The sequence below is a fragment of the Parasteatoda tepidariorum genome, chromosome 5 (genome assembly GCF_982258835.1).
Source record: "Parasteatoda tepidariorum strain Cologne lab strain chromosome 5, Ptep-v5.0, whole genome shotgun sequence".
Taxonomy (NCBI): Eukaryota; Metazoa; Arthropoda; class Arachnida; order Araneae; family Theridiidae; genus Parasteatoda; species Parasteatoda tepidariorum.
Genome location: NC_141759.1, coordinates 64,354,396 through 64,374,466, shown reverse-complemented (window position 1 = coordinate 64,374,466; position 20,071 = coordinate 64,354,396). Strand labels below are relative to the sequence as shown.

The 20,071-nt window shown below is 29.1% G+C and overlaps 2 protein-coding genes across 7 annotated transcripts in view; both read left to right on the top strand.

The window, feature by feature from the left end:
- LOC107449026 (fatty-acid amide hydrolase 2-A) overlaps positions 1-4,909 on the top strand; it is a 36,423-nt gene extending 31,514 nt beyond the window's left edge. For all 4 annotated transcript variants that reach the window (XM_043051709.3, XM_043051713.3, XM_087164114.1 and 1 more), the window contains one exon: positions 983-4,909. In XM_043051709.3, coding sequence (XP_042907643.2) covers positions 983-1,561 — 579 coding nt within the window. In that variant the 3' untranslated portion in view covers positions 1,562-4,909. The remainder of the gene's footprint in view (positions 1-982) is intronic.
- Positions 4,910-12,731: 7,822 nt separating this feature from the next.
- LOC107449027 (fatty-acid amide hydrolase 2-A) overlaps positions 12,732-20,071 on the top strand; it is a 31,409-nt gene continuing 24,069 nt past the window's right edge. Inside the window, exons 1-2 of one of the 3 annotated variants that reach the window (XM_016064423.5) lie at positions 12,732-12,843; positions 16,570-16,746. In XM_016064423.5, the coding sequence (XP_015919909.3) occupies positions 12,829-12,843; positions 16,570-16,746 (192 nt within the window). In that variant the 5' untranslated portion in view covers positions 12,732-12,828. Of the gene's footprint in view, positions 12,954-15,671; positions 15,792-16,569; positions 16,747-20,071 lie in introns of those variants that run through there. The other 2 variants (XM_043051715.3, XM_071185274.2) reach the window with 2 other exon arrangements.

The following is a 20,071-nucleotide window of genomic DNA, read 5'->3' as shown; positions in this document are numbered from 1 at the left end:
GTAAGTTAAAATATCGTCTGCACTAATTACTTAGCCTATTTGAGGTCACCCCCTCGAACCATTAAGATTGAGTTCTAGAACGTAAAGATCCGATCATTAGATCTAAAGTTAACCAGATTCGTCCGTGCTTTTTCTCTTTTTCGCGCACTGTACTCGCATTTCCATCTCAGATTTGAACAGCTTAATTTTTGAAAAATTATACTGTAGTTTTCTTTCAGATTACTTTCTTTCTTCAGTTTTCTTTCAGATGTAGTTTTCTTTTACTGTCAGAAATATTTTGACAAATTGTAATAAGGTAGTTTGATATATTTGATTTTCATTTGTTTTCCATTCATGTTTTTTTTTACACATTTGTAGCACTATTTTTAGTAAATTTGTGAAATAAAACAGTAATTCAGGGAGGAAAAACTTATTCCCTGCCACAAGCATTTTTTAACCCTATTTTCGTGTTTTTGTTATACATTTTTATAAACTATCAGTCTAATTTCAGACACCCAGTGCATCATTATAACGTTTTATTACGAGATCTTAACATCCTTAAGCTTCATCAAAAGTCGCCACATAAGTTTAATATTTTTGTATTCTATTATTTTTTATTAATTTATGATTTATATATTATTGCATCATGCATTTCAAATAAATTAGTGCCTTCATTAGTTTAAATAGCTTTTTAAAATTCTCAGACTGCAAAAGTTTAATAAGCAAGATAGCATTTCTTTAAACTGTGGATATTAAATAGTCGATTAAAGAAAATGAGCTGTTGTCAAGTTCTGAAAAGCCTGAGTACGCTTTTTCCATTGAATTGTATAGCATTTTCGAATAAAAGTTCAGAATTTCCCCTTTGGATACCTGATGCTTTTATCTGCCAAACACTTACTTTCAAGACAAATATAATTTTCAAAAAAAAAACATATTCGATAAAAACACAATTTATAATTTTATTTAAAGTTTGTATTTTGTTAATAAAGTGTTTGTTTTTTAGGCAGCAAAGTATTTTGAAGATAAATATGGAATTACAGCTGTCTCATTAAATATTGAAGAGTTAGGCGATTCTATGACTTTATGGCAATGTAAGCTTTTGGAAGCTGGCTGCCCTCCCTTTCCGGTGATTCTCGCCAACGGAAATGGTCAAGTGAATATGTGGTTGGAACTCATTAAAAGCCTCTTCAGAAAATCGGACCACACATTGCCTGCCATTTACTATGGCCTCATCGAGAAATGCGATAAGGATGATTTTTACTACGAATGTCTTAAAAAATATAAAACTTTGGAGGAGAAATTTTCGACAATTTTCAACGAAGATGCCATTTTGTTAATTCCAACTTACCCTGAACCTGCTCCCCATTACCTTATGACGATTCCCAAATTCGCCAATTGTGGCTATACTTCTATATTCAGCATATTAGGTTTTCCATCGACCGCAATACCTGCGGGTATGAGCTTTGGTGTTCCGATTTCAATCCAATCTATCAGTGGAAGGCAAAAGGATCATTTGACAATATCAGCCGCACTTGAGTTAGATAAGTTGTTTGGAGGATGGAAAAGTTCATGCCATACCTAAATTTAACAGGCTTCCAAGAACCATGTTTTATGTGGTTGTTTCATTAGATTCAAGTTCATATTTATTAGATTCATTATTATATTTTGTAAAAAAGCTACTAAGAGTTTGTTTTATTTTTCAAAACTTGGAGAGAAAAAAATTAGAGGGAATTTTCAGGTAAGATGCTACTTAGTTAAAATCAATACATCTTGAATCTTCTCCTCATCAGGGCTACAGAGATTTTAATCTGTATTCTCATCAGGGCTTCACTCTTTAGCCTTGGCTCCTTTATTATCTTATGACAGTGTTTCCCAAAGTGTGGTACGCGTACCCCCAGGGGTACGGGAACAGTTTAGCGGAGGTACACGTTCTTGTGCAAAATATCTTGCAACAAGCGAAAATTTCAAAAACTTTTATTTAAAAACAAAGCTAGCCATGAAAATTTACGATTATGTATTTTTCTATAGGCTATTTTTTGCAGAGTTGACAGTTAATAATTAGTGATGTCAACAGCCAGTTGTGATTTTTAAATTTTGTGCAATTTTTTTATAGCAAAGGTTTGTAATAAATTCTACTTATTTTGATTATTTTTACAAAATATAATTTTTATTCCTAACATAGAATATGGATCGCTGGTTGTTATCTACATAACTTTGTACCAAAAAAGAAACATATTTTTAAAAAAATACAGTCATTTTTTTGTTAGTGGTACACAGCATTACGAAAAATGTAGAAAGGGTACACAAAAGTCATAAGTTTGGGAAACACTGTCTTATGACGATTCCTGAATTCGCCAAATGTAGCTATACTTCTATATTTAACATATTACGTTTTCCATCTGTGAGCACTATCTTTTATTTATATCAAATATATAACGTAATTATTACCAAAGAGGTGTTTCTCGGAAAAATTAGCATTCAAGATATTTTTTAACATAAAATTGTTTTATGATACAACAAATTATACCTTAATACCCCTGTACGCTTCCTTTTTTTTTTGAAGGAAATGAAAGTAAATTGAGAGAGTGAATAAAGTTTATTTTAGACAGGCATATTTTCAGACTTATTTTTTCCTGCAAAATTGATTGAGGTAAATCTCCAGAGGATCGGACTAGTGAGGCATTGTTTGAGTGAGACATTGCTTCGATGAATGTTTTCTCGCTGAATCGAATAAGATTACATCCAAAGCAATAGAACAATGAATTCAAAAGCGGAAATAGTTTTAATGTGTAAAATGTACCAATTTTCGGACGGGGGTTCGCATTTCTATTTAAAAACTATCTGTACATTTTTCATTGTAATTTCTGACGCTAACCTGAAAGAGACCATTTCTGAGAACGGTTTAATCATTTAGAAGCTTAGGGTTTTCTTCACAATAAGTGCAACAAGAGCTATCTGCACATTTTTCGTTGCAATTTGTGACGCTAACTTGAAAGAGATCAATTTTGAGAACAGTATAATCGTTTAGAAGTTTCGAGTTTTCTTCACAATAAGAGCAACAAGAACTATCTGCACATTTTTCGTTGTAATTGGTGACGCTAACTTGAAAGAGACCACTTCTGAGAACAGTATAACCGTTTAGAAGTTTAGGGTTTTCTTCACAATGAGTGCAACAAGAGCTATCTGCACATTTTTTGTTGTAATTTGTAACGCTAACTTGAAAGAGACCACTTCTGAGAACAGTATAATCGCTTAGAAGTTTAGGGTTTTCTTCACAATAAGTGCAACAAGAGCTATCTGCACATTTTTCGTCGTAATTTGTGACGCTAACTTGAGAGAAACCACTTCTGACAACAGTATAATCGTTTAGAAGTTTAGGGTTTTCTTCACAATAAGTGCAACAAGAACTATCTGCACATTTTTCGTTGTAATTTGTGACGCTAACTTGAAAGAAACTAATTCTGAGAACGGTTTAATCGTTTAGAAGTTTAGGGTTTTCTTCACAATAAGTGCAATTCAAAAATAGTACTTTTTATTGAAAAAAATAATAGAATTTTTATTTTTTATTTTTTCGCATTCCGATAAAGGAAAAAAAAACACATAGGAAATAATATCTCAATTGTTTGTAGCTGAATATAAGATGCGTAAATAAGTGCAGATACCAAATTGTATTTTTTGTTATAAAATGCTTGTAATTTCCAAACTATATTAATGATTGGTCTTCTTCAAATTAGAGTGAAAGAGTATGTCGTAAAATTTGCCTCACTTGCCTGACTAAAAGAAATTTAATTCTCCTTTTCATATCACCCCCATTTCCCCCCAGAAAATGGAAGCGTACGGAAGAAAGTGTAGAAATTTCCACGTATCCTCTATGACAGCATAACAAAGCTTTTTTTAGTCAAAAATGTCTTTGGCATTAAATTGTTTGAAGACAAAAAAAATCACATTTTAGGGGACTGAAAGCTATCAGTAGATGACAAAAAGATCATTTGACCATCTGATGCAGTTGCTTGACAAGTTGTTGTAAAGAAAACAAAGTTTATGCCACAAATTTACTTAACATATCGTCAGGAATCCAATATTTTTTTGTCATTTACAGTCAAGTGTATATAATATTATGTTTTTTGTTGCAGCTACTAAAATAAAAGAACCTATTATTTTGACTACTAAATAAATAACATAAATGTAGCACAGAAAAAATATTGCGAAACAAAAAACAAATAAAATTTTATTGCTTAATTTAACAAAAAAATATCATCTTGTGAGAAAAACACAAGAAAAAACTTAAACTAAAAGGAAGAAAAAAATGTTCCACTAATTCCTTCAAAAAAAGAAGAAGAGAAAACGCGAATCACCAATGCAATATGTCCTTTTTTAATTTTGTGCTTTTGCTAACCTTTCTAAATATGACTCGTCAATCTTCAACAGCAATTTAAATTATGTTCTTTGTTGAGAATAATCGTCTGCTACTATGTCAATTTTCAACATTCTTTATTGCACTCAGAAATTTTTATATGCAAGATTTTATAGGGAAAAACGGTAAACATTTTCGAATAAGATGCTGTTTTGTTAATTCAAGAGAATCTAGAACTTATAATCTTATGATATTGTTCTCAAACTTACCAATTGTGCATGTACTTATGAATAGTAACAACAGGTACAAACTTTGGTATGACAATTTAAAGTTGGACTATTTACGGAAGGTATTAAGATCATTTTACGATGTTTACATTACTTGAATAATTACTTAAAATTATTTGGAGAAAGTTGAAGTTGTTACCATATTTTCAATTGTAAGTTATTTTGAATGTATAGATAGATGTATATTTATTAAATTGTTATGTTTTGTTGTGATTTTATTTCAAGTTTGTCATGTTATGAGTCGAAATAGTAATAGTACAAACAAATATAAATATTTTGTTCTAGAATATTTTTAGACTTGATTTTTTGAATTTTGTTTTACTTATTCGCGATCGCAACGCTCGAGTACGCCGTCTAGCGGGAGCCTGTAATTATCAGACATTAATTTATCACGTTTTCATTTAGTTCCATCGAAATCATTGACAGAATCAGACGCCATTTTTTAGCAGCAAATAAGAAAAAAAATTTCCCTAAGGAAAAGGCCGAAGAACTTGAAAAAAATCTCCAGAATATTAGTAAATCTTTCAGGAACAGAACACGCCAAACATTTGAAGAAAAATTCCTCAATAATTTTTAATTTCTATTGTCAGCAAACTTGTGATGACTTCCGATTTTGGATACTGTTACAGATGTGTGTATTAAGGTAAAATGCATTTCTTCTGTCTTCAATTCATTACGAATTAAAGTGAAGTCAACATTGCTTTCGTCATTCCAGTGAATAAATATGAATTCAGAACATACAGAATTGTAATAGTTATAGAATATTCTTCTTCGTTATAGAATAGTATATATTTCTGTATCCATATAATTCGGAAAAAAAACAATTAAAAATTATCCAAGTTACTTAAAATAGTGCCATTTATGCTGATTCAACTAGAGTTCAACTATTCTGTTTTTTGCTACATATTCAAATTCATATCAATTATAAAATTTTGCTGTGTAGTATGTTATCTAAAACTAACGAAGGGATAAACTATGTACATATCTATTATTTGAGAATAAAGTTTTCAAATAAGGAACATATCATTTTGGAATTCTCCGGGAATTATAAATCAGGTAAATGCAATGATTTTTACAATAAAAAATTTGCTTGTAAATATTTTTTTTTTCATTTGATGATAGTTCTCTACATAATGCTTTTTTACGTCTGATTAAGAACTATAAGAATAAAAAGAGAAACAATATGGAAGTTTTTTATTTAAATATGAGGAATTTTTAAAATCGTTTTTTTATCCTAAGAATTCTTTTTTTTACGTTTTTTAGTTTACAATTTCTTGATAAAAATTGTTAAAATAATCGTTTTGAGAAATTAAATAGTATAACATTATGTGTTAATGTATACTTCTTGCATATTCTAATGTTTGAAGTAATATTATTCAGAAAAGTATGGAATAAAAATTCGGTACTTACGTAATAATGCCATCGCAACTACAGATTTGGCGGTTTTTAAGTGCCACCAATCTACACCAAAATTTTTGCGACAAATCATAAAATGAAACACTTTATTTAAAATCAAAGTAGTTTATCGGATTTCGGTGGACCATGGGCAAAATATTTCGCTCCTGAAAAAATAAAATTGCATCTTGTTCTATTTTTGGCAAATCCCAAAGACGCATTTTCGTAGCACTAAAAAATGGTATCAAAAATTGAAGAACAAATCATTTTGGAATTCTTTTGATTTATAAAGCAGGTAAGTGTTAATTTTTATAAAATAAAAAATTTTACTTTTAAGTAATTTTTTTCTTATTTGATGATAGTTTTCTATAGAATGGTTTTCTGCGTCCGATTATGAATCAAAAAAGAAAAAACATGAAAGTTGCTTATTTTAATGTAAGGAATTTTTAGAATTGGTTTTTTCTCTTTTGCTTTCTATCGTAAGCATTCCTTATTTTACGTTTTTTAGTTTCTAAATAATGATTTTTATTAAAACTTAAAATTTTTTGATAAAAATTGTTGTCAAAGAACTTTTTTTACAAAATTAAATTAAATAAAATTATGAAGCTTATGTATACTTTTTGTTCATTTTAATGTTTGAAGTAATATGATTCTTAAAACTATGGAATGCAAAGTTTAAATAGGCCTCACAGGTTATATCATTAAATTCAGAAAAACTATTTCTCAGGCATAAGGTTTAATTCTAATAAGAAGATACATATTTTTTCTGTTTATTTACAAATAATTTTCAGATGTGTTTTGGATGTTCCTTCTTTAAAAAAAGCGATGCCATCTTGTTTTCGGTTGCATAAGAAAGGATATCAAACATTTTTCTTTTTTAAATTTAATAAGCTATGATAAAGAAGGAACGTTACAATGTTGCACGCTACATTAAAGACGTCTCAAGAGTAACTGAATGACTGTTCATATAGAAATCGCAGGTATTAGTCTCATACAACAACTACAGTTCGTTGCGATCGCGAATTATAAGTTTAATATATCCTAGTACTTAACAATAGTGTAAGACCTTCACGGTTATTTTGACGGTTATTGAATGTTAACATATTTCGATAGTTTTGACCATGCTTTTTTCGTACAGTAAGATTTGATAAAGATTTTATAAGATGAGCAAGCAATTTAATTAAAAATTAGTTTTGACGCACTTTCCTATGAATTATTTAACTTCGGTTTTCTGGGTTAGGCTTTTCTCAATGACCTAAGCAATTATATGCGATTTTCATTTTTCTCCAAACTTTTCACTGAAAATAAGTTATGTTGTCACATGGGTGTCAATTCATCTGGTGGATGACTTAAACGTGTCTGTTCTTTCTGCCTTGGATTTCGAAACAACGGGAAAAAAATGGTATGGGAGAAAATTTTATAATTCTTTTATAGGGCAGTATCATTTAGATGTTCTGTTTAATCTTCTATTGAATTTCTTTAAGAAAAACCGAGATATGAAAAGACTATTTCGTTCCTTTCTTTCTTTATGATATATGCCAGTCTGTTTGTTTATAAAAAATAAAAGCATGTGTGTCAACTGATGATTTTAGCACAGGTGCTTTTATCAGCAGTTTTGAAACGATGAGGAGATTTGTAAACAGTTGTCATTTTTTTTGTAATAGTTTAAACAGAATTTAAAAAGAGGTTAATCAAAAGGATTGTTACTGAAGAAATTTTCTTTTTCTGCCTTTTTAAATTGCTTCGCTGACTGACGCAACAGTTTTTCCTAAATTTTACTATGATGAAGACGGTGTTGAAAATATTAAAACCAGTTTGATTGTGTAATCTAACTTAAAGGTATTTCAAATAATCGTTTTTTAACTCCTCACTATTTCATCAGAAAATCAAACAAGTCTTTACGTTTTTAATCTCTTACTAAGAACAAAAAAGTATGAACCAGACTAGAATATGGAATATGGTAAAATTTACCGCGCTTCTGGCCCTTATGGGAACGCTGCAAAAATCTGAGTAATTTTTACCGATGTATTTCGGTAATAATTTTGGTAGGGTTAACAGTAAAGTATGCTTTTATAATTTGTAGTAAAATTTGATAAATGTGATAAAATTTTGTAATTTTATAATGACGTCCTAGAACTTGAAATAAAATCCATCTACTCAGTTACACCATCCCGGTTCCAGGTAGAACACCGAAGACGAGCGTCAGTAAGTGATGGGGTGACCACTTTGTTTAGCCTGCGTAGGAACCGAGGGTGCCTACTATCGGTCCTCGCTAGACTATTCTGCAGTTAAGTACTCGACTTCGCGCGCAAGTTATCCAGCTACTAAAACGAGGGAGCTATCCCCTCTGCAGAAAATCAAAATTGCGATGGTATGCCTGAGGATAATCCTCAGGGGTGTTTTCTAGACCGTCGCCAATAGCCCATCGTGCAGCTCTAGTGTGGCGTAAATGAATTACCTATTACCTAAATCTTTTCAGTTTAGTATTTGTACTAATAACAAATATAATTCTGAAAACCAGAACAAGGTATAACATTACCATATTAACGGAAAAATTTATAAATGAATGTTTTCCCCATACTTTGGATTTTATTACCAGAAATGTTTTTACCATTCATTGCGATTACTTTCGTGGAACTGTTTTTTAGCGCTCCTATCTAGTAAGATAGTCGAGTTTTGAAATCATTTTTTCCCACCTTGAAATATTAATTTGTGACCTCTGAAGTATAAACTTTTTTTTATTCATTTTTGACAATGATATTAAAAATATACTCTAAAGACAATGAGTATGTAGCATTTCATGTATGTAACATTTTATATAAGAAAAGTAATAAGAGTAATAAAAAATTTTCGATTCAATATTTTATTAGTAGTATGGTACCCAAAATGTGGCCAAAAGCTGAGAATACAGTTTTGATTAGTTGGAAAAACGTTTTGAAATATTTATATGAAATTTCAAAGATTAATTCGAAAAAAGCAATAAGCATTTTTCTATTGATACATCAACAATTTTAATTGAGTTCTGAGTGGGTGTGGCTTACGTAAAAAACCGAGCTAGCAATACTTTATATGTAATTTACTTGCTTATCAGTATTTTAATTTAATGCTTTTTTAAATACTTTTTACGCATCACTTCATTTTTATGTATCCAATAATTTTTATGCGTTTTTCTCCCAATGCCCGTCTGGGGAATGACTTACGCCATATAGGCATTTGTTCGTCACTTTTTCAGGGACACCATATTAGGTGGGCCAACGTTGCTCCCACAGTAAGGACAGATAATGAAGGAACATCCATGTCTTGCCCGGGATTCGAACCCAGAACCTTTCTGAAGCAAGGCCAGTTCCCTGACCCCTACACAGACCGGTTGGCTCTTTGTGAAACAATGATTTTTCTTTACCCAACTCCTTAGAGCTAAAACAAAATATATAAAAATATTTTATTAAACTTTTTTTATGAAATGATATTCATAAACTATGTCATTATTGCAATTGTGAAATTATATAGAGGCCTCAAAATGTAAAAATGTTAACTATTCACAAACATAAACTTTCAAACTTGTTTTTCTCTTTTTGTTATCATTTTAATGTTTTCTTGTATAGAAAAGCCTGAGAAATATTATGTACAATAATCTTTATGCATTTTTCTTTGTGAAACAATGATTCGTTTTTTTTCAATTCACCCTACTCCTTTTGAGCTAAATCAAATTATATGAAAGCATTTTATTCTGCTTTTTTATGAAATGACATTCAGAAACTATGTCATTGTTGCAATTATGAAATTAAATAGAGCTTCAGAATTTAAAAATGGTAACTATTCACAAACATAATTCTTCAAACATGTTTTTCCTATTTTTATATTTTCTCTTACACAAAAACCTAAGAAATACTGACAAAATTTTCTTATTGCAACTGTGCAGTAATGATAAACTATGTCATTGTTGCAATTATGAAATTAAATAGAGCTTCAGAATTTAAAAATAGTAACTATTCACAAACATAATTCTTCAAACATCTGTTTCTCATTTTTATATTTTCTCGTGCACAAAAACCTAAGAAATACTGACAAAATTTTCTTATTACAACTGTGCAGTAATGATAAATTATGTCATTATTGCAATTGTGAAATTAAATAGAGCTTCAGAATTTAAAAATGGTAACTATTCACAAACATAATTCTTCAAACATGTTTTTCTCATTTTTATATTTTCTCGTACACAAAAACCTAAGAAATATTGACAAAATTTTCTTATTGCAACTGTGCAGTAATGATAAATTATGTCATTTTTGCAATTGTGAAATTAAATAGAGCTTCAGAATTTAAAAATGGTAACTATTCACAAACATAATTCTTCAAACATGTTTTTCTAATTTTGTTATAATTTTTATGTTTTCTCGTGTATGAAGGCCTAAGAAATATTGACAAAATAAGATTGGGTCTGGAATAAAGGAAACTTTTCATAAAAATGTCAAATATCAGACTTAATAAAAATGTTGATTATTTATACAAGTTAACAAGTTTGATTATTTACACAAGTTACAAGTCTGTAAAATGGAATAATAATAAAATTAATTAAAGGTAACAATCATATTTTAAACCATTACTGACCGCATACTTTTGAAGAAAACCGTCATAAAATTGCCTGTTTTTTATACAAGAAAATTGCATAAAACTAAGTGTATGTTCCATACATGTGTTTTATATTAATTTGGGGTAAATTTTTGGCCTGCAATAAGAAAATTATAATTATAGTATAAAATAAACTATCTCTAAACGCATAAAAATAGTCTGTTATTGTCATTTGTTTCATTACTTCTGAACACTCCAGCCCTGAAATATCACGGGCACGAGAAATATCGGATGAAACTCCGTGATTTTGACGGCAGGAAACACAATAGGAATAATAAATAAATATAATAAAATAATTGGATATAATAAGACAAATTAATAGGATATAATAAGAAAAATCAATAGGATATAATAAGAAAAATCAATAGGATATAGTAAAAAAAAATAAACAAAATAAAATTATTTGAAATAAAACGTTCTTGTAAGTATTCTCATGTACATACTGCTATTTTTTTAAATAATTTCTCAAATATTTGATACTTAAAGTAAATTTTAATATTTAGGCGGATTGGCTGGTTTGACCATATTATATTTGCAGAAAAGACATGCTAGGTGCTTTTAGTTTTAGAACGAAATAAATAAATATAATTTCTATTAAAAACAATAAATTTATAGAATAACCATTTCGGTTACAAGGGAGTTGCTAAGTTTTTTTGTACATTTTAACTCTGTCACAAACCAATAAAATGTTGCAAAAGAGAGAACAAAAACTTTTCCAAAAAAGTAAACATTTCAAGATCTATTGCAGTTGAAATATATAAACCTCATTTTGTATATATATTCATTATACACACTTTTCAGTTGTTTTCGCCTTATTTGCCTTGCAAATAAAGCGTGAAAATTTAAAAAAAAATTAATAACTAGCATGAAACTATTTTTTTTCCAATTATTTACTCACTTTTTTTACCTTTTAGATAATGACTATTTATCCATTGTTGTAGAGATGTATTTCTCAAGATCTTCATTTTATAAGCTTGTGAAAGACTTGGCGTCAAAAGTAGCAACAAAAAAAAAAGAATTAAAATACTAAACAATTTAGAAAATCGGAGAATATGTGTGGCCAGATATAAATCTTAACAATATGTATTGGTTTTTTTAAAAATATAAAAAACTTAAGAGAGTTTATTACTTGAGATTTGAACTTTTATGTAATATAAAGTTATCTTTATACATTATTAACAAACAAAATCCCGTTTCCTTGTTCCTTTTCTTGTATCGAACATTCTGCATTCATAAATTAAAATAATTTTCTTTTCAAGTACATTGATTATTTTTCGAATCCAAATAATAAATCATATATTTATGATTAGTAGTTTGAAAAAACGTTGATTATATGTTTAATAAAAAATTATCTTCGATTTGTTTAAAAAAAAATATTGATTTCTAACAATATTTAAATAAATAGAATAGCATTTCAATTTATTTAAATAAATAAAATGGCAACGTAAATGCGAATCAAGCACAGGCATTTGTAATCAGAGCAAACCGAGGGTAAACCCCCAGTAAAATTGTCGAATTTTCATGGAACAACATTGTTGATTTGTTTTAAAACAATATTGACTTCTAAGAATATATAAATAAATAGAATATCATTTCAATTTACTTAAATAAATAAAATAACTATGATAAACAGGAAAGAAGCATAGGCATTTGTAATCAGTGATCACACAGGGTGGAATGCCCTAGTAAAATTGTATAATTTTCATGAAACTACATTGTTGTTTTGCTTTAAATTAATATTTACTTCTAACAATATTTAAATAAATAGAATAACAATTTGATTTAGTTAAATAAATAAAACAGCAGTGATAAATGAGAAGCAAGCACAGGCGTTTGTCCGCAGTGATGACACAGGGTGGTGCCCCCTATTTAAACTGTAAATTTTTCAGAAAACTATATTGTTGTCTTGTTTCGAAAATATATTGACTTCCAAGAAGAATATTTAAATAAATTGAATAATAATTCGATTCAGTTAAATAAATAAAATAACAATGATAAATGAGAAGGAAGCAAAGACGTTTTGCAGGTAAGTAAACTCATAAAATGGGCAAACGAGCATTATTTCTCCCATATATATAAATCAATAACAGCTAAGCATCATTAAAACTAAGCACCATTAAAACTAAGCACAGAATTGGGTGAGTTTATATTGTAGTAATTGAGGAAATAGGGGAGAAGATAGAAATGCTGCTCAAATCGGTAATGTTTCGTCTCTCATTATACATTGTGTGTGGATGCTTAAATCTTTAACCGAATATAATTCTTAGATATTTCACTGTAAACTTTGTCTATATCGATATATCTGTATGGTAAGCTTTTTAGTATTTACAAAAAAGTTTTCTTTTGGATTTGAAACAGTATTATAATTTCAGTAATTATTATAATTTTTTTTCTAAAACGGAGAGCCCCGCCCAGGCTTGTTTCGCAATAATACTAGTTTCTTAACGGTAAACTGAGTGTTACGTCAAAATTTAATTTAAAATAATAAAAACATTGAACATTCCAATAAAACATTCAAAATTTCTTTAATATATTTAAGCACTGAGAAAAAAAGTGTGATCGAAATTACCAGAATATGGTAAAATTTAGCGTGTTTCTGGCTCTGTTTGAACACCAAAAAGCACGGTAATTTTCACCGAAGGTAATTTTACTGTAATTATTTTCGAATTATTGGCTTTGGTAAAAGTGACAGTATAATATTTTCTAATAATATTTGTTAAAATTAGGAAAATTTATTGAAATTTGGTCATATTACGTAGATACCATAGAGCTTGATATAGAACCCTTTTATTCTATTAAATTTAATTTTCAGTTTTGTATTTTTACTAAATGTGTGGTAATTTTCGGAAAATCCATTACTATATGAACGGTAAAACGGTAAAACTAAAAAAATGAAGGGTTTAAATACCGTATATTTTAGCTTATAGCCAGCCAGAATTATATTTTTTTCCGCAAAAATGTCTTTATTATAAGTGCGGCAATTTTACTACACATTTTTTTCTCCTGGCCCAGATCTAATTTCACAGCTTTAGTTTCCGATTTCTATGTCCAAATTATGCTGTATTAATGATGTGTTTTTAGGTTTCAACAAATATGAAAAGCATTTTTTTGCTTTCTTTCTCATACCTGTGAATAATTTAATCTTATGAATGAGTTTTCCTCAAGGTGATATTTTTCTATGCATAAAAATAAAAGTATTAAGCGAATATTTTATTAAAAAAGTAAATCTTTACAGTAAATTTAGTAATTAAATTCAGTAAATTGTAAAACAAAAATAATTGTTTTCTTTTCAAGCTGAGCAACTTTGATTCTTTTCTAAGTAATAACAAATAGGACAAAACCTTCAAGGAGAAAAAATTACCAGTAAAATTTCCGAACTGTGTGGCAATGATGTTTCGGGAAAAGAACATAATTTTGATTAATGAAACCAAAATATACAGTATTCAAACCATTCATTTGATAATTTTTCCGTGTATATGGTAATGGGTTACTTGAAATTTTTGCTTTTTAAAAATATAGTTCTTATAACCACATATTTAGTAAGAAATAGAAAACTGAAATATATATAGGATATAAATATATATATGGGTAATTCTCACGAAATATGACAATTCAATGTCCATTGCTTCAAAATCTAATATTGTAAAAGAACTTTTTTTTAAAAAAATTAATTAATTGCATTGCTGTTAGCATTTTAAAATGACTTTGAACTAGCATTGACTGTTTTGTACAGTTAAAAAATTTAATTAAACTTCAAAATGTCGTTTTCCTGGCATGTCCCAAACAATGTTTCCAATGATAACTAGCTTCAAAACTTCCCATAAATTTTTCAATATCTAATTTTTTTAATCTCAACCGGTGTAAGCATTTCTAGAATGTACGCAGAGGGTATTATTTACAAAAACATCGTTTAAAATAATTTTTTCTGTCAATAATTTGTTTGTCCCAAGAAAATCTGTCATTTTCCTGGCTACTTTTGTTTAGTGGTTTATAACCAAAATAGATGGAGTCAGCAATTAATATCTTATGTTAATAGATTGATTATACCTACCCTCCTATATGAACATGTCTTGTTGCATGAATAAGAACAAATTTTCTGGTTCAAAATCTATTTAAAAAAATTCTTCAAGAAGAGTAGGTTTTTGTGTTGTCATTTTCCTGGCTTCTTGAAATCATGAATAACATAAACTACATAGATTTATTTGAGTTATTTTAAAAACTCCTGTTGCTTTCTGCAGAATGTAAACGTCTTAGGCCAAAATATTAAATTAAAATAAAGTTATATGCTATAAAATGTCGAATTTATCCTGGCTGTCATTTTCCTGGCTTATGAATTCCAGGACATTGAAGTGTTACCAAAATATTTTTTAACTGCTAATACTGTAAGGAAGAAAAGCAAATATTAACCTAATAAGAAGTTCATGTGCGATTGTAATATGGTTGGATGAAATCAAAATTATTTATTTATTTAACACAATTTTATTCTGTACATATCAGCAACAAAAAAAAGTTTGATTCTTTCTACCGTGGATAAAAAGAATTAATTTAAGCAATTTATGGTCCATCTAACATAAAGGCTTAAGTTTAGTTACTTACTATTAACTTAAAATGACTGTTTTTTAAACTTCTAAGCTAATATGTCATTTTCCTGGCATTCAAGATTTGGTGAATTTCTATTTTTTTCTCTCGAGCAAATGTCAATAAACTACACATACAACTATAACATACAACTATATATATATATATTTATATTAGATGAGTTTTATAGCATGACTAGTTTAATAGCTATTATTTGCATGACACAGATGAAAACTATTTTCAAACTTCTGCTGCATATTATGCTGAAATGTTCCGAAATCGTACTTAAGATGATTTGTGTGATTTAGTGTCTACCAGACAGATTAAAAGTCAATGCATAAAGAACTCTGACGATATGACAGACATTTCTTGAAAATAAATGAAATTGAAATGAAAGTACATTCACGCAAGAGTCAGCTGAGTGGTGAAAAAATTTGATTGATATACTGCTTGAAAATATTTAAGTTATAAAAAAGGGTTGGAAAAAAAATTGTTGGAAATATAATTATGCTGCGCATTCAGCTTGATTACCAAGGAAGTTTATACGTTGTGCAAGATAACTCTGAAAGGTGACAAGTTGGAAACAAATAGAAATATTTATTATTTTTTGTGTAATAATTTAAAATATACATTTGTTTCAGATAATACATTTCCTCGCCATGAGAGTTGCTGCAAAATAGAAATATTTATTATTTTTTTTGTAATAATTTAAAATATACATTTGTTTCAGATAATGCATTTCCTCGCCATGAGATTTGCTGCAAATGGAAATATTTATTATTTTTTTTGTAATAATTTAAAATATACATTTGTTTCAGATAATACATTTCCTCGCCATGAGATTTGCGGCAAAATAGAAATATTTATTATTTTTTTTGTAATAATTTAAAATATACATTTGTTTCAGATAATGCATTTCCTCGCCATGAGATTTGCTGCAAATGGAAATATTTATTATTTTTTTTGTAATAATTTAAAATATACATTTGTTTCAGATAATGCATTTCCTCGCCATGAGATTTGCTGCAAATGGAAATATTTATTATTTTTTTTGTAATAATTTAAAATATACATTTGTTTCAGATAATGCATTTCCTCGCCATGAGATTTGCTGCAAATGGAAATATTTATTATTTTTTTTGCAATAATTTAAAATATACATTTGTTTCAGATAATACATTTCCTGGCCATGAGAGTTGCTTCAAATAGAAATATTTATTATTTTTTTTGCAATAATTTAAAATATACATTTGTTTCAGATAATACATTTCCTGGCCATGAGAGTTGCTGCAAATGGAAATATTTATTATTTTTTTTGCAATAATTTAAAATACACATTTGTTTCAGATAATACATTTCCTCGCTATGAGAGTTGCTGTAATTCTTAGTCAACCTATTTCTCAAGTTGTATTGAAATGCATATACCGTATTTTCAAGGGTAAAACGAAGCCCGTACCAGCTATTGATAACGAAGTGCTTCTGATGTCTGCTACAAAACTGGCAGCGAAAATTCGCAAACAGCAGGTAATTTTTGATGATTTTGTTTTATTTCAAAAAGTTAAATTTTATTAAATCGAAGAATAATTTTTTCTTGTATTTATAATAAATACTAAGTGTAAACTGGACTCACATTTGTGAGAACGGGTGTTCGAATCCAGCTGGCCGAAGACTCCCCGCGTAGTAATTGGTGACTTGTGCACATTGATTCGTTCGGGTCACAAAGTCCTTAATGTTCCCATAACAAATGGTCTTGATTTTTTATGGGAACATGGTTGTCATTAAAGACTGATTTGTTATTAAAAACATAAAATGAAATGTTAAATATCTGTCGGCCGGGATAGCCTAGTTGGCAAGGCGCTGGACTCACGTTTGTCAGAACGGGAGTTCGAATCTAGCCGACCGAAGACTACCGAGTAGTAAAAGGTGATTGGTACACGTTAAATCTGTCGGGTCACAAAGTCCTCCATGCTCCCGTAACAAATCAATATATCTGGGGGTACTGAACTGGAGATTGATCTTCTTCTGGTTCAGGTCAAAATTATGATCTGCGGATGAATGAATAGATGTATGAATGGATCCGCCCTATAAACGGGTGTGGCGTATGGGTGTGGCAGAAATCGAATTCTTGGTCATAGATGGCGCCACTAGAAAACAAGAACAATCGCACCTCCTCTGCCTTAATGATTGAAGACAACAACCAAATGTAGAACAGATTTTAAAGTCATACCATTGTATTGGTTAATTGCGTCTCACATTTTTAGTCTTAAGTCATATACCTACAGTTTCATTTGCAAAACACGCCAAGATAAATCAGTGAAATGAATTTCTAGCCAAATTCTCATCAGGATTACTTACTAATTCTGTACAAATGGCTCATTCATAAATGGTACAAATGAATACCTCTATCTGATGCAATAGTTCAAGTGAATTATCTTTATACCTACACTGAGAAAAAAAATTATGATAGAAATTACCAGATTATGGTGCAAAGTTTATCGTGTTTCTCGCTCTTTGGAAAAGCCAAAAAGATCTGTAATTTTTGCCAATGTGCTTTGGTAACTATTTCGGTAAAGTCAGCAAGAAATATGGTTTTGCAATTTGCGATAAAAATTTTTGATGCAATTTGATGATATCTTAGAGCATGACCTAAAAGCCGATAATTTGGTTAAAGATATAGATTTGTATTTTTTACTAAGTGCGTAGTAACAAGGACTATAATTTTGAAAAATGAGAATTTCTGGTAAACTGTTACCAAATGAACGGAAAATTGACGTACGAATAGATTAAATAACATACCGGCAATGGACAAAATAATGGAAACAATTCTGTACTAATTATGTACTAATCATTTTACAATTTCAGACATGTTAAGATCATGCAGTTTATTACATCCATGAAGTTTAAAGCTATTTAAGGTTTGAGAGAACGACAATAAATTACAAACGGAAAATATTGTTTTTGAACATCCCATGTCCAAAAATGTCGCAAAAGATTTGTAAATTGTGGCAGTTATTTAGGTCATTAGATGCAATAATAGCACAAAATTTCGTAATTCTAGCTTAAATATTTGTGAAAATAGGGACATTTTTATAAAAAAATTTTTTTTTTCAGTATTGTGTTTTTTAGTATGACTTAAAAAAATTTTTATATTGATTAAAACAAAATTTTCAGAGCAATTTAGAAGTAACTAGGAGGCTTCGACCCCTGCTCGCTAGCGCTCGCCAACCCCCGGAACTGCTTTCGCAGTTCATTTCGGATTGCTTCACAATCCGATGCTCGCTCTGCTCGCTCATTGGATACGTTCTTAACGTCTAGCTTTTGTATACTTTTTTGAACACTGAAGTTCCGAAAACTTTTCACTGTAGAAAATTCTAAACCTGTGCATTTAAATATTAATTTGAAATTGAAAACTGTTCGCATATTTTTCTTAGTCACACTATTCTAAATTTCAGTTGTTGAGAAAAGTAAGTTTTGTTTTAAAGTCTTTCCCACCAGAGGGCTAAAGCCATGTGTTGTAAAACAATATGAAATAGTACTGAACGTCGGATGTAAAGCATCGGCTTCGATGAAGATAATTTTGTGAGAATGTTTTTGATAATTCGGTGAGAATTCACCCGATTAGACATATGATACTTACTACGTGCTCTTGCGAGCCGAAACCTATCAATTAAAACGTATTAGAGTTTTATATAATATAGATTAGCCATGTGATGCTCACTACGTGCTCTTGCGTGCCAAATCCTATCAATTAAAAATGAAAACTGTTGCCAACGCGAGAAAAGAAATATCATCGGTTTTATTGATACATACGTATTAGCGTTTTATATAATATAGATTACAAATATTTCCTAAATCTAAATATTTCTAAATTTATTAAATTATACCCTGAGTATATTTTGAGAAAGATTGAAAAGTGTGTTGTGTAAGTGTGATGTTTCAATTATTTTGCCTAACTCCTGTTTATTTAAAAAAAAAATTTCCGAAATTTTTTTGCTTTTACCAGAAATGTAATTACCATACAGTATGGTAATTTTACCAGAATATTTTTCCCCTTGTATGTAACAAAAGAGGACATTAAATTTTAATACTACTTCTACATGCCATATCATCTAACCATCTCTTTCTGGGTCTCGAATTTATTCATGTTTAATTTAAATTTTTCTCAGCCCCTATTTTAATTAATTTTCTCTATTTGGTCAGCCATACCAATGAATTGAATAAGAACTCTGTTTGTTTAATTGAATGTCACGTTAATCACTCTTTCTATTTCTCAACTAAAAAAGTCCAAAAATTTTTCTTTCAAATGCTTAATGAGTCATTTTCATGATTATTATCTTAAATACCGGTACTCAGGGTGTCAGTACTTTTTACTGAAAACTTATATTTGGAAAAAATAAGATCAGATACATTGTGAGTTTCTCAGTAATATTCACTGTAAAATCACGTAAGTACAGTAAATAAATAATTATTACATTAAAAATTATGGCATGAAATTCTACTGAAAAAATGGATTTTACAGTAATGTGAATTTCGTGAGGTTGCATTCAGGGTGATAGTACTTTTTCTCATAATTTCATTTCATATTTTTTTAGGATGTGTGACTGAATGGCTTGAGTCATAATTTGAACAAAAAGGCAGCTGCGTGGAGTAGATAAAAAATATAATTGTATTTTGTTCTACTGAAGTGTTAGTAATAAAAATAAAATTTTTTATGTAAGCTAACCTAGTAAACTATGTAATAATTTTTTCACGATATTATTTTCGCGTATCTACACTGTTTTATAGCTTTATTTTCTTTGTAATATAATCTGCTATCAAAAAAAGTTTTCGATAACTACTTTTCAAAACT